This window comes from Ischnura elegans, chromosome 2, assembly GCF_921293095.1.
Source record: "Ischnura elegans chromosome 2, ioIscEleg1.1, whole genome shotgun sequence".
In the NCBI taxonomy this organism is placed as follows: Eukaryota; Metazoa; Arthropoda; class Insecta; order Odonata; family Coenagrionidae; genus Ischnura; species Ischnura elegans.
Window position 1 is genome coordinate 116383544 of NC_060247.1, and position 26320 is coordinate 116409863.

The 26320-nt window shown below is 39.8% G+C and overlaps 1 protein-coding gene across 1 annotated transcript in view; it reads left to right on the plus strand.

Annotated features, from left to right (window-relative positions):
• Positions 1–26320, plus strand: part of LOC124154467 (sortilin-related receptor-like) — a 91997-nt gene that overhangs the window by 26023 nt on the left and 39654 nt on the right. The window contains exons 13-17 of the mRNA XM_046528217.1: positions 5742–5967; positions 7402–7554; positions 10977–11166; positions 15926–16060; positions 23584–23705. Coding sequence (XP_046384173.1) covers positions 5742–5967; positions 7402–7554; positions 10977–11166; positions 15926–16060; positions 23584–23705 — 826 coding nt within the window. The remainder of the gene's footprint in view (positions 1–5741; positions 5968–7401; positions 7555–10976; positions 11167–15925; positions 16061–23583; positions 23706–26320) is intronic.

Here is a 26320-nt window from a genome sequence, read left to right on the forward strand (position 1 = left end):
TCAAGAAGCAACTGGAACACCGCAATCAAAGTTTACATGTACAATAGCAAAGCGCGTGCATTCTAGTAGTGTTTGTTGCCTAGTGGAAGTCAGTGATACTCCCCTCCCTCCTCAGGTGTTACAAGTGTCATTGCTACCTAAATCATTGCAAATATTGTATATATTTGACAAATAACACATTATGATTGCAAAACAAACAACAGAAGTGTATTGCGGGCATACCCGCACGAAGAATGTAGGCGCTGAAACCTAAAGTGACGTATTTTCGTTTGTATTTGCAAAATATCGCAGCAAATATATTTTTATTCTTCAAGATCATTGATCAGTATAATCTAGAGTCCGGACTAAGCCGATCCGTATGACCGAAGGTCTACTGCATTAAGTATTTATTAATCAAGCTTTATTAGGAAAACTAGGTATTTTTGTTGAAAAAGCGGAACATATGGCATCACAAAATTTAATACCTAGATTGCCGTAAAAAACTTAATAAAATACGCGAAATATTAAAAAATTATGACCCCCCGGTGGAGTGCGCCCCCCCAGCATTTGACTCACAAGCCGCCACTGCGTTACGTATTAAATAAACTGATAGATTGAAGGTTTTTCTTTATTATTTTCTCAATCTACTAAAATAACAGCAGTGCTTGATGATTTAGTAAAGAAACGAATACCTGAAAGCTCAAGCACTCGTTGGAACTTTAAAATCAAGAATTATGAGCACAATATTCAAACATAAAAATGAAATAGAAGAGTGCTTAAAGAAAATAATTGATGATGACAGCAATTATTAATCCACTGTAAATGAAGCAGTTGGATTGCATCACTTTATCAAAGACGACGATTTCAATTTATGGTTAATTTTTTTCAGTAAAATTATGCCTCATTGTAACATTTTGTACAAATAACTACAACGCAGAACAATTGATTGCCTAAAGGCCTTGAATTATGCAGACGAATTTAAGTTTGCTATCCAAACTATTAGAAACTCTTCAGAACTTGACGCCCAAAATACCCTAATACGACTTCAGAGGCCGAGCCGAGTTCGAAACGTGGTCGATTTGAAGAGAGAGAGGAAATATGGTCGCTAAGGAAGTTTGCGATATAATTATGACGGTATTTGAGGATCACTTTGATTATTTGGACTATTTGTCCGTTGAAAAATTATTTCAGCCTATTTTGTTTCAAGAAAATACCTAGAGTTTTTTAAAACATGAACTTGACACCGTAGTTAAATTATTTAAACTAAACAAAGTGGAACTGAAACAAGAACTTCTAGTTGTATACAACAGAAGAGATTTTTCAAAGGTAACCGGTTCATTGCGGCTTCTTAATTTTATTTATGTCAACAACCTAAAAGAAGTTCTCCCAGAATGAGTTAAACTACTCCAGATCATCGGCACCATACAAATGACAACAGCAGAAAGTGAAAGATGTTTTTCAAATTTGAAATGAATAAAGGCATTTATAAAGGCATGTGTTCAACCGAAAAGAAATTGTAGCCCGCCGCCGATTTCAACGAACCTGTAATGAATCACTTTGCTGGACAAAAGGAAAGAAGGATAGACTTCTGCTAAGCAATATAACTAAAGGCATGTAAGTAGAGTATTTCAGATGTTGTTAAAATGTGTGAGAAATGTTAAAATATTGATTTAAATCGTACTGTATTCAAGAAGCAACGCCAACGCAGCAATCAAAGGTTACATCTGCAATAATAAAGCGCGCGCATTCTAGTAGTGTTTGTTGCCTAGTGGAGGTAAGTGACACTCCCCTCCCTCCTCCATTAACAAGTGTCATTGCTGCCTAAAACATTGCAAATATTGTATAGATTTTACAAGAAAACGCATCACGATTGCGAAACGAACAACAGAAGTGTATTGCAGGCATATCCGCGCGAAAAATGTAGGCGCTAAAACCTAAAGTTACGTATTTCCGTTTGTATTTGCAAAATATCCCAACAAATATATTTTTATTCTTCAAAATCATTGATCAGTACAATCGAGAGTCCGGACTAAGCCGATCCGTATGACCGGGAGTCTACTGCATTTATTAATTATAAATCGAGCTGTATTAGGAAAACTAGGTATTTTTGTCGAAGAAACGGAACATATGGCATCACAAAATTTAATACCTAGATTGCCTGAAAAACTCACAAAAATACACAAAATAATCAAAAATTTTGACCCCCCGGGTGGAGGCCGCCCCTCCCAGCATTTGACTCATGAGCCGCCACTGATTGGAATATTTGTTTGTTTTCCTTCTTTAAGTATGAATACCTATTTCATCATTCATTCAGCTACGACCGTCATAAAGAGGAATTCTACCAACATATTTGATCTACTTTCTCTCATTTTGCAGCTGTGAGATTCAACATTTTGTTTCAAACACGTTCCTTTAGATGTCATTTTCACAAGAGAAAGCTTTCTTTTCCCGATCAGGTCTTTTTTCGAAAATCCCCGAATGAAAAAGTGAATTGCTGCCAGCACGGGAGCCTTGCAGTTTTTTTTTTTACCAGATATGTCATCCCTTTTCACAAGTATACTTTCTTAAAATGTTTAACCCTTCCTTATGGCCCAAGCTTGTAAAACCGTGGATTGTGAAATACAGTTTTATGAAAGGAGTGAAAAGCCAAAGTGCATTACGTTCTAGGGTTATTCGTTGGACGGGCGACCCCCGCCACGAAGCCCGAAGCATGAAGGGCCCCTCTCTGTATGAGTCATGTGGACTATTTGAAGATTGTTTATGAAATTAATGCCAATAAGTTTTTTCGAAATACTCGCTTTTTCCGCACTTATAAGCTTAGCTGCGACCAGACTTATGGAATTTAAGAGTTGAAATTCACACTCGGCTATTATTTATCGTAAAATATTCGATGTGGGATTTCACTCGATTAGTAAAAAAGAAGTAGTCGTGAAAATGACATGGAAATTTTTTACAGGTACTTACTTATTGAAAAATATAGAGGGGATAAATATTGATGTTCTAGTCGGATTGTAAAAATGTTGTACCATAATTCTTCCATTCACAGGTGATCTCATCAAGATTATTTTCATGACTTATTCGTGATTCGTTGAAGATTAATTGATTATCTTCGTGATTTACAGTTTAAGAACTTTTTAAAATGTTTCGAATCTTTTTCAATCACACAATTTATGAATTTGACTGGGGTTTTCTCATTACTTGACCCATTATTCAACAATGCATCATTTCCACTGATGGCAGCGCACGTTTCGAAAAAAATATTTTCCACATTGCAGTGTTGCCTACATCTTTAGGTACTTGCTGATCTATTCACTGGACCTATTTTTAATCCGGAATGCGTCTGGTCCGAAGCATTCTGGATTATTGATCTTCTAATGTATTTTAAACATTTAATAATATACCATCATCAACATTATATAAATGTGCAGTAATTAAATTCTGAAATTGTCTTTTAAATACTCATCAAATAATAAGACCTTTCAATTAGCATATTCTTCAAAGTCTGTAATCAATTCACTTTTTATGACACTTTATTTACCTATCATGCAGTTTTGAATTTTCACTCCCATGGGAATGGGAGGTCTTTTAGTAGCTTTGAATTAGTGAATAGGTATGTTGTACAGATTTTTCCTCCTCATTTTATAATCATATCCTCTTTTATTATGAACGAATATGTTCTGATGCTGAAAAATGTACTTCAGTATCTCATGCATATATGGTGGTTGTGGTACAGTATACTCTCGTTAGTACGAACAACGTTATAACAAAGTTCTCATTTTTACGAGGCAAATCGTTGGTCCGGACAAAAAGGCTAACCCAATCAATAGGAATAGAAACTTTATAACGAAATTACGAATTTCTGTTCCCGTCCCGGGGGTTATAAAGTGACTTTAGTAAAGAAGTTCCTTGGGTACGCAATGCAGTTGGAATTCGCACATTGGGCACAATCTGAACGCAGTGTCAATTAAATCCATGGTGAAGTCAGTAACTGTTCAGCGTTTCGCCCTTTCCACCTTCCCGCCGACAGCGCATTTTATTCGTCTCCATCCGCGTCACACGTACAGCTAGATCGGTTCGTTACAATCGTGAGTAAACGCAAAATCGTAATGCAGTGTTTCATTCTGCAGGATTACCACACTTTTCGATGCTTAGCGTAGGTTTATCATCTTACAAACAAGCTCCCGGAACGCATATTGTTCGTATGTCGAAGAATTACAATAGTTGTGCATAATTTAATATATCGTTTATTATACTCTGAAGCTATTCCGCAGTGCGCGTTTCAGTACGGGAGATTGAAGAGAGTAGGAATTTTGTGAATCTATGTTTTTTGCGATGATTCCTGAAAAAATCGCTGGTACGAAGTTTGTTATTGCGAATTAGCCGATTTTGCGATCCTATGAACTTCGTTTAGAGGGTTTATTGTAAAACCAAAATGATAAATTGATGGAAAATAGTAAATAAAAAAAACATATAATGGTGAACATTAAATGATCTACCGATAAATCTTTGTTAGAGGGAAAGCCTACTCTTTATTGGTTAAGTGAAGATTTACTTAATCTGTTAGCTACCTGTGCAAGCCGTGTACATAAGTATCAGTGTGATTATCTAAACATTTAGCATGTAATTCAATGTATATTACAAAAATTTTCACACTTTATATGAGATAGGCATTTCCTCTCACAGTATTGGTGTAGTAGCACTCGATTCACTTCATCCGATGACAGCATTTTGCTATATTTTCGGATGTGCTTTAACATGACTGTTGGTGCATACATATCTACAAGGAGGATGACAATGTTATCTCCCTTCATCCCCAATCTCCTTAGACCCTCCATCTTTCCCTCTCTCATGTAAGTCTTTGTTCTCCTTTAATACTACTGGAGTACATATTTCACGCTTTTAGGTTTTTAAATGACGATATCTACTTTTCGCGATGAAATGAAAATTGAAAAATTTCAAGCGCGCGAAAACGCGACAGCTAAGTAGGAATGCTGGGGAATGCCCGTGTGACGTCTGGCTGCTGATGTGTGAGGCCACCTGGGTGCGAGGCTATGAACGCCTCTACGATGCAGGGTACTTACTGCCGAGCATGGCGGTAGCGTAGAGCACCCTGCTGGTAGGTAGCGCTTGGCTTAAATAAGGATTATTAATACCCTATCAAACGAAGGAAACTTTCCGACTAAAGGCAATTTTAATAGGTGATTATTAAGAAATGTTTCCCTGAGCTCTGTTCCTCATGCATGCATTGGTAATCTCAGACGATGTAAAACTCCTATCTACTAGTATAGAAACTAGGTCCCTGTGACGTCACGTTGAGTGGCATTGCATGAGCGCCAATCTGGCCTTTTTCAAACGAGGTTAAAATTGACCATTAACATTTGTTTAAACTGGGATTTCTAAAACCAAATAATTTGTATATTATAAATACACTATTGGTGGGTAATGAATAGCAATCGATGCCTTTCGTTTTCTTTGATGAAGGAAACTACCCTATCATCTCAAAATTTAGCATGTAACTCAATGTAAATTAAAGAAATTTTCACAGTTTATATGTGATAGGCATTTCCTCTCACAATATTAGGAAAGTAGCACTCGATTCACTTCATCCGATGACAGCATTTTGGTATATTTTCGGATGTGCTTTTACATGACCGTTGGTGCATACATATCTACAAGGAGGATGAGAACGTTATGTTCCATCATCCCCAATCTCCTTAGACCCTCCATCTTTCCCTCTCTCATGTGAAGTCTTTCTTCTCCAGCTATGTTTTCTGGACGGAGTGGTCTACGGATGACGCTAGCGTGAGCAGAGCCAACTTGGACGGCAGTGATGTTCGCAAGTTATTCACTGAACCCCTGGTGGAGTGGCCAAATGGCATAACAATTGATCACATTGCAGAGCGCATTTACTGGGTCGATGGTCGTAAGGACTACATCGGTTCTTCTGACTTAGATGGCAAAATGTTCAGAAAAGTGATTTCCAATGATGTAGGTGTATTTTTTTGTTTGGTAGTGCTTAAAATTCATGGCAATGATGGTTACTTTAAGGTGTATGCTCTCCAAATCAGAGATGAATCTTTAAACCCTTCCTAAGCTGGTACCAGACCCCTGTCATACACAGTCACTGTGCCAATCAATTGCAAAAGTTGAGCAATATTCTTCTATGCTGGGCTGGCTGTAGAATGGAGTTGTTTATTTTTTCATGTTAAGTCATGATCTCAACCATTATTACTCAACTATCCCTGCACCGAATTTGGTGGAAGGAGTTAATATATAAGCTTTGGTATTGATCTGTGAACAGAATTAAGCAAAATTGATAGGCAGTCGAGTCGTTAACAAGCTTCCTATTTATGAGGTGAAAAGAATTTTTAAAGTACTACCTTATCTCAAGCGTATTTACAGAGAATGCTTTGTAAAAAAAATATCTGGAGGTTACTGGATTGAAAAAGATTAGCTTAGTATCATTGTTAAGGAAAAATGTTCCAATTGTGTAAGATATATGGTCTAAGAATGGCAATTTTTCCCACTTTTCACATGACCATGGAATGGGGTAGAATTAACTATTCTATCTTCATATGCATCGCAGGACTCTCTAAGTTTAAACTGTTGCTTTTACTGTTCATCTCTTTTGCATATATTTACAATTCACTTCCTTTTATCATTCCATCTGAACAAGGGATATGGAAATGAGATGATATATGTATTAGCATTTGAAAATCGGCCAGGTTGTGGGATTGATGGTGATTTAGTGGCGGATCTAGAATACGGACCAAAGATTGGGGTCTAATGCCCCATAGCCCCTCTCTGGATGTGCCATTGGATCGTAACATACCATAAGCATGTAAAATAGGCCTTAAATTTAGAGATAATTAGTATTTCAATTCGTTACAGTAGGTTAATGTATCGGAAAATATAACTAAATACATTATGCTAAGTGGCACCTTAAACAAATTAGATTTTATCTAATGTGTGTTTCGACCCAATGAAGGGGGGCTATAGCTCCCTCTATGGTGCGGTCTATAGCCCTCCTAATAGATCCTCAACTGCGGTGATTGGACTCTTGGTATTATCGCATCTGCAAAGGTACTTTTTTGAGATATAGGAAACTGGTGAGAATTCCAAGGCATTATATTCCTGTATTTCAAAATGCTCAATTTGGATACTAATTACTTTTCAACCGCGGTTGAGGTGAATGATCTAGATAGCATTGTATTTTATATTTTACCTTCCTGGTGAAAAGTAGTTTGAACAGTGTATGGCGTATCTTTCATTAGTACCTTCTCGTTTCTTCAAGTAGTTTCATTTGCAAGGATGAGTCAGGGTTGCCACTCTCTCATTCAGGTTTAGATGGGATGTGCTTTTTCCCCCTTGCTGTTTATCGAAATTTAGGCCCTATAGTTTCCTCTATCCTTATTTCCACAGGATCGAGTGTCCTATCCTTTTGCTGTTGCTGTGTTCAAGGATAACCTGTATTGGCCCTATTTGTATCAGAGTGCCATCTATATGGCCGACAAGGACTTGGGCATTGGCATCACGGCCATTGCTGTAAAATTGTTTGGTGTAGTGGACCTAAAGGTGTGTATCATAGCATATTCCTTGAGTGCTAGGTAAGTATTGACTTTTAATTGATAAAGGAATTCCAATGACTCTATTTTTCACTTTAACTCTCTCTTATTGGACAACTGCGTGACTTTTATCACAATTAAAGGTAATATCCTGTCTATAATTATATATTCTGTTTAATTATTTTTGATTTCTTGAATTCAAATTTTGTAGTAGAAGAATCTTTGCTTAGTATATTCTACATTTTTTTGTTTCCGGCAATGGTTTCAAGGCATTATCTCTTTTTGAAAGTTTGCACTTGTTTCATTGTCCTGTTATTTATAATTATAATGCTATTCCTGTTGGTACTGCTCTACGAATGAGTTCTAGCTTAAAATATTACTAAATGTGGTATCATAGCCACTGCCTCGCGTCTAACATGGGGTATAATTAGCAGTTATCTCATTATTTTTAACATAGTCCCTCTTGTTGTAAAAAATCTCTCACATTTTTTAAAGAAGCCAGGAACTTTCAAAGTTGTTGTCTCTAATGTGTCCAATGCAGAGTATATAAAACCAGCTTACTTCAGCTGTCATGGTTTTTTTGTATCTCGCCTCTTTACATGTGTATCCTGTGCATATCCTGTCCCACAGTTTTTCCTAAAAAGCTTCTTTAATAGTGATCTCGTTTTTTTGCTTTCGATAAAATTGGCATCTTCAACAGTAATGGGCTCTTACTTGTATTTAGTGTGTGACTTTAATGAACTGTTTATTTTAATGAAACTTTCAACGAGGTTGCCTATGATCGGGGGTAAAGAATGTATGAAAATGTTACAAAATATAAATTTTATCATGCATGACTCAAACATCCCACAAGTTAACTGTTATGTCTGTGCGTTGGAATAGCACATTCTGCGTTGGATGCCTTAGGATTTATTTACTTCACAATACACAAGAAATAACCGTCGTGAGCCAGGGCTGCATCCTGCTAGCCCGAAAGTTCGTTAGCAACTCTCCTGAACTGTCACTTACTCCTGCTGGACAGGCTGCTATACATAAATTAACATTAAAAAAACATCCCGCGAAGCATACATTGCAACTCCTACCCCTTTCAGTTATGCTCAAACAAAAAATATTAAAAAATAATATACATGACTTATCATTTGTATTTAGCAGTAAATTAAACATCATACCACTAAATCAATTAAGGCAGTAACTCAGAAGAAAAAATGAAGTATAATATACGTGACTTATCACTTGCAATTAACAGTAAATCCAATCTCACAACACTAAATAACACCAAATCAATTCAATTACTCCATTCCTCCCTTTTACACGTGTCACTAATTCCAGACTTAAACCACCAGTAAGTCATTGTTACAATGCGTACTCCTCCAAGTAACTTGGCACTTTCCTTATTCTAGAGGAAACCCTCACATTGCCCTGTAATTGTCTATGTGGGCCTTGGGCCATCACCTGGCCTGGGTCCCACATAGCAGATGTTTGGTTAGAGTGCTCTTGGGGTGCTTCCCTGTCGCGGAACAAGAGGCATCACCAACTCCACTCGTTGGAGAACCCTAGAAAGCAGCACTGGCATGAAAGTCGTACCATCTGTCTTAATATCCACGACAATTGCAGAATCTCGAGGATTGTGTGCTGCTTTATCGATCAGTTGATATACAGGACACCTCTCGTAACCTCCATTTACTTCGAATGATCATTCGCATGATCATTCGAAGAAAATTCATTCGCCGGTGAATGATTTCGGTGAATGATTTCAGCGAATTTTCTGCGCAGAAATGATGCGCACTGTGAATGCGGTGAAGATATCTTCGGCTGCTACCACTGCTACCAACAGTATAATAAAGGATGTCTTATGCATCTTTTATGATGAATAAGACATTCTTTACGAAATATACAGCTAACGGTTTGAATCATGATGGTTTGAATATACTTCCTGAACATTCATGTCAAGTACACATTTGCTCAATCAGAAGATCGCATTCATCAAGGCCTCAGTAGAGATATAATAAGCGAAAATTTGATTTGTAAGATGTTATAGAGGTTAATGGAAATTTAATTTGATAGATGGGTTACTTTAACTGGCTGGGTGGTTGCAAAGAAATTTAGCAGAAAACACCCAGAATTAGGAAACAAAACATACCGGCTGAGCACGGAGCACCAATAGATTATGCCTTTTTGGATCACTCATTTATCATACGAGGGCTTAACTGAAGCCAGCCAATGGTGGGGTGAGAAAGTAATTGCCTTTGAGGATATTTTTAGGAAATATAATAAACGAAAAATGTCATCAAGAAAAGTGTCACCGGCAGACTTTCTGAGAAAATAAGTCAGAATCTTGAAATTCCTAGTGAAGTACTAAAGGCATTAATTTTACAAAGAGTTTATATTCGAGTTAAATACCTAAATAAGCAGTTGCTTTATGGAAAAGCTGAAAGAAGGAAAAAAATAAAAAGGTGACTATGTAAAAAAATAGCCATAAATATTTGTTAAACACTTATGTTTCGAGTTATCATTTCTCAGCTGATGTGGACCTAGATTTTCTGCATACCCCTATAAGGTGTTTGTCTAATGTTAATGGTTAATTTCATGCTTCCTATGATTCCTTTGGCCAATGGTCATTACAGTAAAACAGTCTTTCCGAAGTTAATAAAAAATTGGGAATTTTTTGGGCAAGAGCAAATCAATAATCGTAACATTTAACTCAAATTACGGTCTTCAATTAACAGATGCTATTTATTTTAGTCAAAATAATAGTTATCATAGATATATCCATTAAATGTAAATGCTTACCTATATTTTATGGTAGCTCATTCTTCTTATGAGTTTAGAATTTCAAATAGCATGGCATTGTTACGATATTTTACTGATGAAACTAAGCATGTAGAATACGATAATACTGTTTACTTCGCTAGTCTTATGAAGTGATTGAAAAGAAAACAGGGTCATTCCAAAAGAGTATACAACGTAATATGATGGCTAATAGCGATATTTATGTTGTAACTCATAATAATTTAATGCGGAAAGGCGATATCATTATCCGGTTCCTGCTTGTTATTCCCTGGCATACGTCTACGTTTGGAAGTCTGTGACGTCACGCCCTAATATACGCACCTTGGTTGCATACCACATTTTTTCTCATTTTGGATTTTCTTCTTAGGTGCATATGTATTTGATCTGTATATTTCCTTGGATATGTTATTCCATCTCCTTCATCATTTCATCCACATTCACTATCGATCCAGCATCTGTTACTTGAAATATAATTACACCACTAGGGCTACAATAAAATCATGTCCAACTGCTAGTTTTCAATGTGCCACAGTGTTGCTTCAAATAGAAGGGTTTTTTGGCCAATTTGTGAACTAATTGCTCACCAGTTATTCGCCTGACATGCCGCTATTGTTTGAACATGAGTTTTATCTTGTCTTCCAGATCTTTGCTCACGGTGTACAGGAGGGAGAGAATTCCTGCTCCCGCAAGCCATCTCCATGTCCGTACATTTGCGTGGGCATGCCGCAGGGTGGTCACAGGTGCCTCTGCCCTGACAGCATGGTTGAGGGCCCTGATGGTGGATGCCTCTGCCCTGGTGGTGAGAAGCCGTATGACAATGGAACGTGCCCTGGTAAGATGGCACCAACTGTTTATATCCAATAATAAAAAAATCACCCCCAGAAATCGGGTCATGTTTTTATTATTGTCAATGGTGATGGAGTTTTGAAAATAATGAGACCCACAATTTCCCTTAATCGATCCATCACATACTTCTTTGGCTATTTCGTAGATTAAGTTGATGGCGTCACTGGTGTCTACTTTTATGCTTCTCCTCAGTCTTGTGCATTGGTCTCATGTCGTTTGTTTCGGATTACACTCTCATCCGTGATTATTTCTCTCATTGAAAGGTTCTCCCTGATCAAGTAAATTAACTGAAGCTCAAATGATAATCCCAATTTTTGGAATGCTGGTGGGCAACTTTTGTATTATTTATTTTAAGCTTCAAATGAATAGCTGAATGGGATAGATTTTTTTTGTCATTTTGTATTTATCTTTACCTTTCGAATTATTTTAATGAATGGTAGGGTCGTCATATCCCTCCCTGACGCGTTTTTTTCGCTAGTCGCGATCCGCGCGGCGTTCAAGTCGAGCGGGTAGTTGGCGCTATTTTGGTGGTCATCTACGAACCACCGTGCATTTCGAGTATCATATGTTTTTTTGGTGGGATATAAAAAGGCGCTGAAATGTTTGAATGTGGACAGATGAATGGAAGACCAGTTAATAGACGAATATGCATTAGAGTTTTGTGACTCGGAGAGAGGCCGACGGAGAGAGACAAGGACGGAAGAACGAGAGACCGTATATTTTTGAAGTTGGCAAATTGTAATATTTTGTAATATTCATCATATCATATCATTCCATCATATCATTCACCAACAACCAATCATTCCATCTTCCATTATCTTTAGATATTTTGGGGGGAAAGTTATGGGTCTATCTAGGAAACTATCGACCTGTATTTATTGAGCCGTAGAATCTAAGCATTGCGAATAAAATCAACTGAGTTTGGTGTTACTTGGTGAAACGATGAAATTTTCACGGTGAAACGAAGCCCAGTACTGTTCCACAAAATTTTTATTATTAGTTGTCAACTATTTTCGACGTCTATACCGTATTTTACGTGTACAAGACAAAATTGTTAAGCTGGACAGTTTATAAAATTTTAGAAATCACCAAATGCACTGTTGCACATAACAGCAAAATTCTAATTGATTTGACTCTATTAAAATGCTCTAATTTTTTATCTTCTGTTTTAAAATCTGACTTCTTCCTTGACAATCCACCTCCTCCCCGACGGTTTTAGCCGACGCTTTTCCAAAGCAATAGGCCCTATGCTCAACCTGCTAAAGAAAGGAAATAAATGGCGGTGGACGGAGGAACATGAAAAATCATACAAAGCCACCAAATTAATGTTTGTGAATAATGTCATAACATCCCACCCAGATTTTTGAAAACGCATGTTCCTTCAAACCGATAGTAGTATTTGCGGTTTAGGTGCTGTACTGAATCAAAAGGATGATTCCGGCTATGAAAAAGTAATTTCTTTAATAAGTCGCCCGCTTCGTGGGCCGGAGTTTCTGTATTCCACCACGGCAAAGGATATGTTAGCTTTATTGTGGGCGGTTGAAAAATTGCGGGCCTTTCTTTTAGATCGAGAATTCACGATAATTACGGATCATAAATCCTCATTTTTTCTGAATAAATACTATCTGAGAACTAGTAGGATAACGAGGTGGACAATGTCGATCTAAGAGTTTTCATTTGAGATTCAACACGGTGAGGGCAAGCAGAATATCGTCCCTGACTGGCTAAGTAGGAATCCTTGTGGGGAAAATGAAGTGGTGAGTAGGGGTGGCATGGGTTTTATTATTGCAGATATTAATCTAGGAATTACCGACACGCCGTGGCGAGGAGTGGAGGATTTAAAAAGAGCGCAAATAGAGGATCCTAGAATTTCACCCATAGCTCATTTTCAAGTAGGGACGCTACCTATGGATCACCCCCAATACCGGAATATAGTCAGACGAGCCGACAGATTTAAGATCAGTCAAGATATAAGGCATGTACGAGTTGGTAGGGAGGCCAAGTTCAGAATATGGGTGCCGAGTAGGCAAGTTGAGAAATTGATTTCATGCGTGCTTACCTCGTACGCTCATTTTGGCAGCCGAAAAATTGAATTAATTACCAAATAAAGGTTTTTCCGGATGGACATGGGCAGACAGATACAAACTTTCATCCGCACCTGTGATATTTGTCAAAAGAAAAAACACCCGAATCGCGCTTACCCATGGGATGCGATGCGAAATATAATTCTGACGCAACCGCGGGAGGTTTGCGCGCTCAATTTGTTCGGTCCCCAACCGAAATCATCAGGAGGGAACAAATAAGTTTTGGTCGCTGTCGGTGTGTTTTCAAAATTTGAACAAATTTATTATATTAATAAACCCATGAGTAAAAATTGTTTGTCCCACTTTCTAAACCAATATGTAAAAAATGTGGAAGCCCTCAGAGAGTTCTCACTGACCATGGGACTCAATTTACTAGTTAGAAGTGACGCAAGACCCTCCTCGATTTAGGAATTAGATGTAATTATTCATCCATACGCCACCCTCAATGTAATTCAAGCGAAAGATTTATGCGCGAGCTGTCACGCCTTCTCAGAGTCTATTGCTCAAAACGTCACAGTAATTGGCCTGAGCTTATCCCCTATATAAATCGTTGGCTGAACGAAATTCCTCACGAGTCGCTCTGGAATGACTCATCTGCCTAATTCTAAAACACTTGGGTAAAGCTATTTGGTCAATAGCCTACACCCGCTACGTCTACGCCACACTCCCGTCGCTTAAAGGGCACCCGAAGGCCCGCGGCTGGCTGGGCTCGTACCTACTTTCGAGCTTGGTTACTGCGGTTCTCACCTTCGGGTGGCGTCTTTCACCCGGCGACTGTCCCAGGTTGCCTCGGCCGCTACCCCGGGATTCTGAGCCGTTAGAATCGCTCATTGCACACCCGGGGGGCACGATCGGGTCCCTTCGCTAGGCCCCTATCTGCCCCTAGCGGCCACAGATTCCGAAGAATCACCTGCAGCAAACGAAGACCAACGACTGCCTGACGGCCAAGCCCCCTGCGACAAGGAGGACGGCCACTGAACGCTCCAAAGCCTCCGCATGGCCACAAAGGCCAACTCACGTCACAAGCAACCGGCACATCCACGCCTACCGACTCCATGGAAGCCGTGGAGATGATCGACGTCTCATCATCGGCCCTCTTAAGGACCCCATCGGCCCCCACTAGGGCCTCAACAACCCCTTCCGGCGCGTTTATCTTGCCAAAGACACGCAAACGGGCCGCAAACTCACCATTTACGGTCCATGAGAAGCTTCCGATACAAACCAGCAACCGATTTACGCCCATCGAGCCCCAAGATGACGAGATATCGGCACCAATTCTTCCAGGAAAAGAACCTGCGCGCGCTCCGCGCCCGACACTCCGCCGCCACCGTCCACCGATGATGACTATCTGCCGATAGCATATCTGACTACCGACGCTCCTTCAACCTCATAAAACCTGTGGTAAAAGGCGAATACACAGTCAGCACAAGGAAAAACTGCACCCGACTTCAGGTTAATACACCAGAGGACCACGCCGCAGTAGCTGAACTCCTGGCCCAGGAGAAGGCAGAAGGTAGCAGTTGGCCCCTCAAAGAAGAAAAGCTAACGTCTTTTCTTATACGAGGTATCGAGTCGGCATTTGACATAGAATTCCTGAAAGAACTCTTCGATGCTGAAAGATCACGCCATACGAACTCTTCAAAGCAGAATCGGCGTGAAGAAAGATCTACACCAGCTCACGATCCAACCAACGGCAGAATGGCCTGCTCAGAAGATCCGCGAGCTAAAGAAAATTGGCCCCATCACAGCAACTGTCGAGGTGACTACCCGGCCATGTCTCGTTAATGTCCAGTCTACAAGAAGCAGCTGGAGAGACAGCAGTGAGCAGCACCAAAAGAAACAACGACTACTCCTTCGGCAACAAACTCCACAACTGCCATTCCCACCCTTGGCCGACGAAACCCGTGGGACACGGGCTCGTCCCAACCTCCTTAACACCCACCCAAGGGATAGGCTTTACAACTTAGGATACATGAATCCACTGTATATGTTATTCAATGATAGTAAGCAATTGCATTGTTGTGGGAGTGGAAATCAATTGAAGAAGTTGATCCTGTGTCGAAGCGATTTCTGCTTCCATGTAGGCTCACTATGTTGTTGCAAAAGGTATTTATTAAAAAGTCATTGAAACTAAAGTGACCATATTAACAGGTATTTATCTTTTGAAGAAAACCAAATATATACCATTAACAATTTTTAGTATAGATATTTCGTAAGTACTGTTGTAGCATATTTACGTAGGTAGTTTATATTATAAAGTGCCCTTTATCTTATTTTTGATGCATGAGACTTTTGTGCAAATAAACAATAAAGTCGTTGATATTAAACCCTTTTATATATAATTAATTTACTATTAAAATTTTACATCTTTTCTTACTGGCTTAAAAGTAATGAACATTACTTTTAAGCCAGTATGAAAAGATGTATCCCAAGATAGTTTGACAAGGAGTTGCTTAGCATGCCGAACGTGTGGAAGTGGACATGTTGCACGTAAAAATTTTTCTGTATTTTATGGAGCAATTAATTCTTTATCATAAATTATTCCCACCTCTCTCACTAAAGAGTCGATCTTTGGGATTTGCTCTTCTCTTTCGAGTGGTGCTCAATTCAAGTTTTGAGTGCAGTTTATGACCTTCTTGTTGCTTCCATCCTCCTTTGCAGCGCTTGCCACATGCAATGACCAGTATTTCACTTGTGACAACGGGATGTGCATCTCAAAAAAATGGGTGTGCGACATGGACAACGATTGCGATGACGGATCAGACGAAGCGGCCTGCCCCACTCCCACCTGCAAGCGTGAGTAACTACCCAACCTCGAAATCACTCCACAGAGTTTTTGTTGTTGATTAAATCTTATATGTTTGCTCGCTACAAGACTAGTCTGTGTGCCAGACCCTTTTGCAAAAGCCTCATATTGTTGTCACAAGTTAGGGAAATCAGAGAATTCAGGGTAAAGTTAGGGAACTTCCTCCATGAACTTCAGGAAATTTTGTGTCATGATGAACAAATCGAAATAACCATCAAGCAAATAAGCGAGCTTAGGTCCTACATCTTTAGCATGAAAGATGTGGTGAATTTGCGATTGAAAGTAGGAAAATTCCACATTGTCTTGTCAGTGAAAAAAGTGTACTTACTTATCCAACACAGATAGTAGTGCATAAGTCTCTTCCTGCATAGAATCTAAACATTTTGTATCATTCCCTCATTCAATTATTGAGTTCTACTCATCGTATTAGGAGGAAGTAAAAGAATGCACTCGTTCTAGACTTTCTGAATGTATTGTGACGGGCGGCTTACACATGAGATCTCAGGGCTGGGCGATGTAGGAAAACAAGCGGGTAGCATTTGATTAACGAAAGAGACACTGGAAACGGTAGCAGGGAATAAGGAAACTTCTATTCACCTTAATGCGACTTAAAAAAATTACAATCTAACGAGCAAGATTTATTTTCACGTATGGTTATCAGGGGACCCAAATTTACTGACAAATTGACTCAAAAGAAATGCATTACCATAAAAAAAAAATATCGTTTAAAAATGAGAGTTTGCAGGCAACAGCAAGAATAACACTTTACGATCAAGGTGTAAGTTTTTTATACAAATATTAAAATATCGCAAACACACTGCAAAAGGAAACATTTTGAAGGTGGCGAAACGAAACGTCAGTCCTTCTTTGTTCATTTTTCAAACTTGATTCACTGATAGAAACAAGGGGACAGGTGGGGGGATCGTCGGATGGTAGGAAAACTTCCGGTCTTACATCACTGATGACAAAGTTGGTGCTGTAGGCGAAGATGGACTCGTGGGTGACGTCAGGCTCCCAGGAGTGGGCTCTGTGGCTGCGAAGGAGTGAAGTTAATGGACCGCAGTAGCTGATACAGAAAAAATTCAATGGGGGCGCAAAAGATATCTTGAGTTACCTTTACTCTTATCGTAACAGAAAATAATCAAGTCACATGCAGAGTTTAAGAAAATTGAATTCAAGAGAATATACACACATACCAGAGCATGCCATCTGATGATATAAAAAAGTTATAATTGTGGTTCTGCAAGCTTGGCAATATGGCCAGCCCCGCAAGGGGGGAGGGGGGGGGTGCCCCCCGCGTCCTCCATCTGTATCCGCCACTGGTGTGCCGATAACTTGGCCTGTCTCCTTCGTCAATCCTTGATGGAAGCCCAGGTTTGAAGCTCCTGTGGGATCAAAAGTCCTGGCCTCTTATCGCCCATCTGCTGGATGACTGGCGTGATCTGACCCGCCACTCTGTTCTAGCTCTGGAATCCAACTAAACGCCTGCTCAAGTCAGCGGCTTCTCCTCAAAATCCTGCCATGCTTCTGCCCCAGGCGAGGTATGGGGGGGGGGGGGACACGTTATTGCCTCTCAGTGCCACCTATATCACACTTGTATTTCAGTGCCATCTATAACTTTTTAGTATTTCTTCGCGCGGTTTGCGCATACTTTTGAATCACACCCCATTTTCAAAAAATCGTATCAACACTTCGTCACTTATGGCTAAGAAAAGGAAACAAATAATGTAAACGACAAAAAACCGGAGAGGAAACTCATACCTCTTTCAATGAGAGAGAAACCTTGAATTGAAATACAAAAGAAATTGCTGGCAAACGCTGCCGTCACAGTATGTACCAGCTGGCATTATCCAGGTGGATGAGGATATTTCTGTTCCTTGCCAAGCCCTGTCCCTTTCCTAGGGATATAAGTACTTGCATCCCATTTGACTAGAAAGGGCCCAGGAGGGGTGATAAGGTTTTTGCTGGTACAGTATTAATTCCAAATGAAGGGATTGGCATTTTTCGAGTTCGGGGTCAAGAATAAAACGCTAAGTTTGTCCATCTGCAAATGACCTGAAGACTAGCGTATGAAGAGAAGGATCAACAACTTTGCTATTTTCACATAGTAATTTATTAACACCGACCATGGTTTCGTTACAGAGTAACATTATCAAGGTGAAAATTCAGGTAAATTGACAGTATATATAGCAGAAGGTTGGGTAGGGAAAATTACCGGGAGCCGTTGGTTAGGGGGAGGTAAGGGTTGGGGTTGGAGCTGCGTTTGGCGTCACTGCGGGTGGGGTGGGTGGAGGGGTGGATGAGAAAGGAGGAAAGTGGAGGAGGGTGGAGCGAGAAGGGTAAAGGTTAGGGTGTCCCAAAAAACCGAAAGTTTGAAAGTTGAGGGGGTATTTCCATTTTCCTATGCGAATCCATTAAAAAACATCCCATAAAAATTTTCAGCTCAATCAGACAATATTTGACCCCGCCGAAACGCATTCAAAGATTGAATTTTTGAGTTTTCCAAATTTCATGCAATGTTGCCTAGCTCTAAGGGTCTTGGCGTATTTAAAATTAGAAACCTCTGGAAGAAAATGCTCTCTTATTATTATACTGTCTCAATGCGGATACAAAAGCACTGGGAACAACAAGCAATATGAAAAACTAGAGTTTTTTGCCACTTCTTTTCATACATTTCCCTATGCCACTTAACAACTAGTAACAGATGTTGCCTCTAAGCCTCATCATTTGTCAATTTTTTCTTGACTAGAAAATCTTTTATTAATTGCACTCCTCTCTCTGCAGTATCATTAACAACCTTTAGGTGTTGAACTATAGATAGGCCCTTCTGGTAGTCTACGTCACTTTTCCATGTGCACGGATCTCGCAACAAAAATGTCGGCGAAATACCAATAATTTTGAAAAACTTCACAGAATTTTTTGAAGCGAAGTCAGAGAGAGTCAGCTCACTAATAGGTCGATTAGGCGGAAGATTAGCCCGAGGTGCGTCATCATCAGACTCCTCATTGTCTCTGATTGCTTCCGCAATGTCTCTTTTCTCGTCGTCAGAAACCATTTCATCTAAGAGGGCCATACAAATCAAGTTTTCGGAAAGATACCATAGATGGTTACAAAACTTGGCCAAAGCTGCTGCGTAGTGAGGGTCTTTCTTCCGAGCAAGGACTTTAACTAGCTCAAGATCCATTCTCGGAGCGCTCACTGCCACGGGACAGGTGTACCAATGTTTCATAAATGCACTTGCAATGAAGCAACACAATTTGAATAAATTGTCACTGTCATGTGTCGACAAACGCAATTGCTTGCCAAACATCCACGTTTTAAAAGCGTAGAGCTCCTTATTCATCCATCGTGATTTGTCAGTTGGGCCTGGGGGGCGAACCACATACTTCTCTTTCTTGGGAACCACACCACCCAACCACACTATACACAACTCCAAAAGTTCTTTGTAGTTGTCCCGAGGATGGTGGTTCTGAAATAATATGGGTCATAATTTTAAATACTAATTCTGAGGATGGACTTTAAATCGCCATGAGCATCCTGACATTTTCCATTTACGAACCTGCAGCTGAAGAATTTCAAATTCTGTTAAAGAAACAAAATGTTATTTCTCTCTTTCTTTTGCCATATTGGTCACCCTTCCCGCACCCGGAAAATATTACCTTCTTCCGAATCCCACGAGCTTGTTGTGCTCTCAGCAGACATCTGTCGAACGAGGTCCAATTTCTCATCCAATATTTTCTTTTCTTTCTCATGCCGTTTTTTCCTTGAAAAAATCCTCTTCTTGAAGTCTCTTACGGTTTACTAAACGCTTACACCACTTTATGTCAATACCCGCCATATATCCTTTTCGATCAGTTTTCATAGATATGTAAAACAACTTATCCTCCTCCACAGTAATTTTTAAAAGGGCGTCTTTGCAGCCGATGTCAAACAGACGGTCCAGCACTTTACTGAATTCCTCTCTTGCGGACACTGACTTCTCACTAGTTTTATTTTTGTCTTTCCCAAGGGCACGGTAGTTCTCGTAAGCTGTCAGAAGCTTCTTAATGGCTGCTCGGACCTCCTGCGTAGGAATATTAGACTTTCCCCAAACAACAAGTAACTCTTTGATTGTAATCCTTGCTGCATCCGCCGCTGATATCGATCCTGGAGAACAGTGTAGGTTGTAAAAGAAAACTTTGAGAACTTCACGCAGCGTTGGGATTTTAACATTGCCGGGCAAATGTTTGGACTCATTACCCACCAACCACACACTTGTCGCACTTCACATAACCGGCGTACCCTTCGACTTCACGCTCATTCTGGCCACCGCCGAAACAGCCTCGACCTCAAAACACACGACAATACTTCACGCTCTCAGTTAGTGCACAACGCTAAACTCCACGAGTGACTGATAGACTAAGCCGGGATACTTTTGACATAAACAGAGCGATGCTCCGAAAGCGCATAAGTCGAATCTCAACGCGACACTGCGTAGCCATATCAGCAATATGCACTCGACTGGCGCCTGGCGGCCGCAACGGCGAGCGGGACTTGTAAACACACCGAGTTGTGGCTATGAAGCTCATTTTGACTCAAGTGTTGCTGTCAACGACTATAGAGCTGGAGGAGATGGTTTGAACTTAAAATTGATCATTTATTAACACTCAAGCTTCCTGCAGGGTAGGCAACATTGCATGAAATTTGGAAAACTCAAAAATTTAAACTTTGAATGCGTTTCGGCAGGGTCAAATATTGTCCGATTGGGCTGAAAATTTTTATGGGATGTTTTTTCATGCATTCGCATAGGAAAATGGAAATGCCCCCTCAACTTTCAAACTTTAGGTTTTTTTGGGACACCCTAGCGTAAAGGTGGTCGTTAACCAGGTATGAGTCCCTGTGGCTTAAAATTTCCAGCTCTTCCAAGGCGTCTAATCTCCGTCGTTTCTTCTCAAAGTGGAAGTTCTTCTCATAGGCCAGCATTTTATAATATAAATAAGGCCAGCATTTTATAACCACAGCACATTAAGGAGCATGCTGGGCTCACCAAAGGACAGGGATATCCCGGAGGAACGGAGCGGTGTATATTGCCTAAATTGCGTCGACTGTGACGCGATTTACATCGGCCAAATAGGGAGGAGTTTTTCTATCCGGGCGGCCGAGCACCAGATGTGTCATAGACAGTAGAAAGATCACTCACAATTTGCAAAACACCTTATCGACATGGGGCACATTAGTGACTTCATCCCTACTATTCTCCACTTAGAGAAGAAAGGACGGAGATTAGACGCCTTGGAAGAGCTGGAAATTTTAAGCCAAAGGAACTCATACCTGGTTAACGACCACCTTTACCCTTCTCGCTCCCCCCTCCACGGTCTTAAGGTCGGCGCCCTCACATTGACTTTCGACTTATGGAAAGCTAGAGCAACGTTACCTGTCGCTGTAGGCTATCCGGCAATGTATATTTCGATATTTCATTCATGCATCGGAACGTAATTCAATCAAGACATCGTCACCTATGGCCATGTAGGAAAATCACAGTTATTACCAATATGGTAAAATAGCAATCAACCTTAGGTTAGCGAGCGAGGTCTCACCACCGCCGAGTAAACTAATTTCAAAAAATTTGTTCAAGCAGAATTACTGTGCATAAATCCTCTACTAGGCGACCGATCGTAGAGAATTTTCATTATCTCTTCTTCATACTCTCAAAAAAGAATAAATTTCTGTTCTTAAAATAAAAAATAAACCTATTCTAATGTGAAATAACTTGTTTCATCAACAAATTCATCATCATCAAACGGAAAAGGAAGACCTCGAACGAAATATATGGAACAAGTAAAGAAGGATGTGAAAGAGAAGAAATACGTAGGTGTGAAAAGATAAGCTGATAGGAGAACTGAGTGGAGAGCTGCGTCAAACCAATCCTAGGATTGTTGACCAGTGATGATGAAAAGTAGTTTACATAAATAAGGCTATTAATAGGAATATTGTATGTAGTTTATAAGAAATTCGATACCCAACACCTATGCTACCGGGAACGCATCCCTATCTTCCAAATGTCAACATGGTCTCCTATAACGCAAATTCGATCGGCACAAAGACCCCGGGGAACGCATCCCCTGCGCTAAGCAAGGCATGGGTGTATTCAGCATTGGTTTAATATTATCATTGCAACAATGCACAAATTCATGCCTAGCCAAACTAATTATTCATGCCGCAGGAATATAATTATTCTATGGCTAGATATGTCACGTAGGAATAAATGATATTAGCTACTTTTCTTGTGATAGTAAATTTAGTTTGGAAAGGAGTTTTATAACTTTGCGGCAGAGCTCCATTAAGTAAAAAGCCAACAAAATCACATGGACAACTATACAGACCAAATTTCGACATCAATTTTACTTCAGGTACATACAAGGATGAAGGTACGTTTTCATGGACGTGTTTCACGCGAAGAGACGCGAAAACGGGAGGAAAACTTCAGCCAATCAGAAGCCTGGAATCCTTCGCGTGAGCTTGCGCGAGATGCGTCGTCCGAAGTTGAAATCTTCTCAACTTTCGACGCGCGAAACGCGTGAAACTCGCCAACATGGCTGCTTGCGTGAGCCTTGCCTCTGTTGATGAATTTATTGCATCCGAAATTAGGGAGAAATATTCTTACGTATACAAATTTTCGAGACTACAGATACGGAAATATAAAGCCTAGAGGGAGATGTAAGCATCTGTTGGAATGGAAGACAAGGAGAAAGTTAATTTCTGATGATTCTCAAAGATTGCGAATGTTGAAGCATGAGTGGTATCATCATTGTGTTTCGCAGCGAAAGATGAGTCGGCCGAATGGAAATCTCTACGTAACATGCTTCAAACCCTGTACGTTCAGCAAATTGACGTGTGGATGAGAGAAATGGACTCCCAGAGAAAAATGAAGAATTACAGTTGTTTGTGTTAGATGATCCACAAAATATAGTTCGAACACTGCTACCGTGGAAGTATTCGTCACGTTTCCTTTGTTTTATTGTCGTTTCTCTGCTGCAGATAGCGGGCGGGAGCCTCCTACGCGTAGGTTCGCCTACGCATATAGATTCGCTTTCATGAGAACAGTTCTCGCGAAGAATGATGCGTCTCGTCGCGCGCGTGTTCGCCTGACGCATTCATGAAAACGTACCTTTAATGATTGAATAAGTGTGGTACGTTCAGCAAATTGAAGTGTGGATGAGAGAAATGGACTCCCAGACAAAATTGAAGAATTACGCTTATCTGAGTTATATGATCCACAAAAGATTATTAGAACACCACTACCGTGGAAGTAATGCGCAAATTCGATCGCCTGATTCGGTCTCGTTGCGCGGGTGCGCGATTGACGCATTCATGAAAACGTACCTTTATTGGTTGAATAATTGTAGTAATCATCTGCCAAAAAATTAGCACTTTTTAAATATTCGATGTAAAGGCAACGTGGATTTTGCCCTCTAGCAAGTATGGTGTATTTGTCTATGCCTCTGTGTGATAACCTTTCCCCTCCGTCTTACAGCTGGTGAGTTCAGCTGTGGTAAACGCTGCATACCGATGAAGTGGCGCTGTGATGGTTATGCAGACTGCGTTGATGGCTCCGATGAATCAGACTGCAACACCTGCCTTACATGGCAGTTCATGGTGAGACAGAATGCAGATGGAGTTAATTGTCTTGTGTTCTGAGCTTGAGTGTTGCATACACACATAGGCGGATCCAGGGGGGGGGGGCACGGGGGCACGTGCCCCCCCCAGACCCTCAAAAATATGCATGATATTTAATACGGTCCCATTATCATTGCATTCGTTTTGTATTACGAGGTATCCTTGTGCCCCACCCAGAACAAAATCCTGGATACGGCCTTGCTTGTGCCCCTCCCAGAAAAAAATCCTGGATCCGCCCCTGCATACACATTTATTTCAGAAGGCTAAATGCAATGCCAAATTATTCGCAGGAGTGTATTGATTGTACCCAGAGGAGTTATCATTACCCTAAGGTGTAATCTAAATTGAAGAATATGTTAAAATATCAATTTACCCGATAGCACTAAGTAAGAGAGTTTTCCGTTTCTTATGGTTTTCTTACGGAAAAAATTGATAAGCAGCTTATCGTAAGCCAAGGGACTTAAATTTGGCAAGGATAAGATTTCAGGGAAGAATAGGGAATGCCGTCAAATATCCTCAGATTAACATAAGTCGCTTCTGTTGGAGCGCCAAAGACGGCAGAACAGTGTACTACACATTCTACGCTGCTCTGCTCGACATGAATTTAAAGCCTACAGGTGAAATTCACTGACAATGAGTCTTTATAACAGCTGAACAACTGATGACAGATTTTCCCGTAAATAGAAAAAAAATAAACAACGACCAATGACTGGCTGGTGATGATGCAAAGCATAAATACAATTACTTTTTCTTAGTGGCGGAAAGAAAGAAAAACATCCGGGGGAATCGAACGTGTGATCCCTAGATCAACGTTATTTTAAGCTGATCATTGAACCGCGGCATCCGTTAAGAAGCTAAGGTGTAGTTACCACTTTGAATCAATTATATGGAAAACCTTAGCTGCTGCTTGCATGAAATAAACTAATATTATTCAAGGTCCACACAATCTAAAATTTATGAATTTTAATTTATTGCCCGATAAACCGATGAATAAAATAAGCATATTAAAGATTCCTTGCCGGCAGTTTACATTCTACGTCGCTATTCGTGTGAAATTGAGTGTTTTTCTTTCGACCGTGGTTTCGCCATCATTACATAAATGTGAATATTTTTCAAATTATGGCTTTTTGATGTTATTTCTCCTCGAAATATAGAAGCGCCAAAAATAAAAACATTAATCTTATACATAAAAACCTCGGTGAATACTTAAAAACGATGAAATGATAACAATATCTACGGAGGTGCTGAAAGTTTGGCCTCCATTTTGTCATTACTGCATGTTTGTCGGCCTGGCCTTAAGGAACCCATAAGAAAAGGTCAACAAGCTTATTTATAAGCGCCTTCCTTATTTCTTCCTTACACCTTATCACAATGACTTATAATGTGCTGGCTGGGTTACTAAGTCAAGGAGGTATGTTATTTAGAAATCACAAATAATTTATTTTCATTAACTTTAGGGAATAGTAATAAATAGTAAATATAAGAACTATAATCGACTACATAAGAACTATATAGGACCTCTGTTTGTTATTCAAAAATAGCCCACTATATGGGCTGTTCAAAACCACTAGTTTGAATATAGTCACTAATAGCATGTTTCCCTTACCTCAGTTCGAGTTAGTCTCTAAATTATAAGAAAAGTTGACAAAATAAAAATTTGCGTCATATACATGGGCGTAAAGGCAGAAGCTCCCAGATTGTCTTTATCGGTTTCGCTTTCCTTCCGCTATGCAGCAGTATTTCCCAGCGGATCCCTACATACGGACTACATACCCCAGCGGATCTAAAATTATGGTGCACGGTATTGCCACGCCGCAAAGTGAGCGAAAAGCCCAAAAAGGTGGCTAAAATAGGAAAATATGAACTTAGTATATGAGGTTTTTGAAACTTTGTATTGGCTAAAGGAAGAATGGAAGCGTCTGAAAATACAATAGTAAAGGCTGGTGAATATGTTTACGCGTTGATAAACCACTGTGAAAGTGATCTCCACGTGAGTAAGAACGGCCACTGAGCAGCGCAAGAATAAGTACTTGTATTTCATAATAACGCTACTGCTGGTGTAATTGTGCGATTATCGTTCTGTAATATGGATTTAGCCGAGCAATGTAAGTGCAATCTAAATAAATTTTTTAAAAATTGCTATGAGTTAATAAATTGGCATTATTAAAGTTTTTTTTGACTAAAATTAATTCAATATTATTCAAAAAATTATTTAAAAATTAAGTCATAAGTTTAGTATTCTGTCGTATTCTGCGTGCTAACAAACATATCATCAATGTTACACATTTTATAGTTATTACGAAACAAAAATTTGCTGCCCCAAACTGCCCCTCGCGAAGTTTAAGCCATTTAGTTAAGATAATCACATGGCCACGCGCTGGGTTCCATAGTCGGCACTCTACACGCTCATTATGTTTCTGTTAAAAAAATGAATATTTTATAACGGAATGAATAGTACGGTATTACCTCGGTCTCCCGTACGCTTAGCATCATAGAGTTTTAATATTTAGTGGCAAACAAGGAATGTTTCACTGAGCAGCTATTTATGGTTAAGGGTAGAGGTTTTTCAATGGATTTGCAGATCTTTAACACGT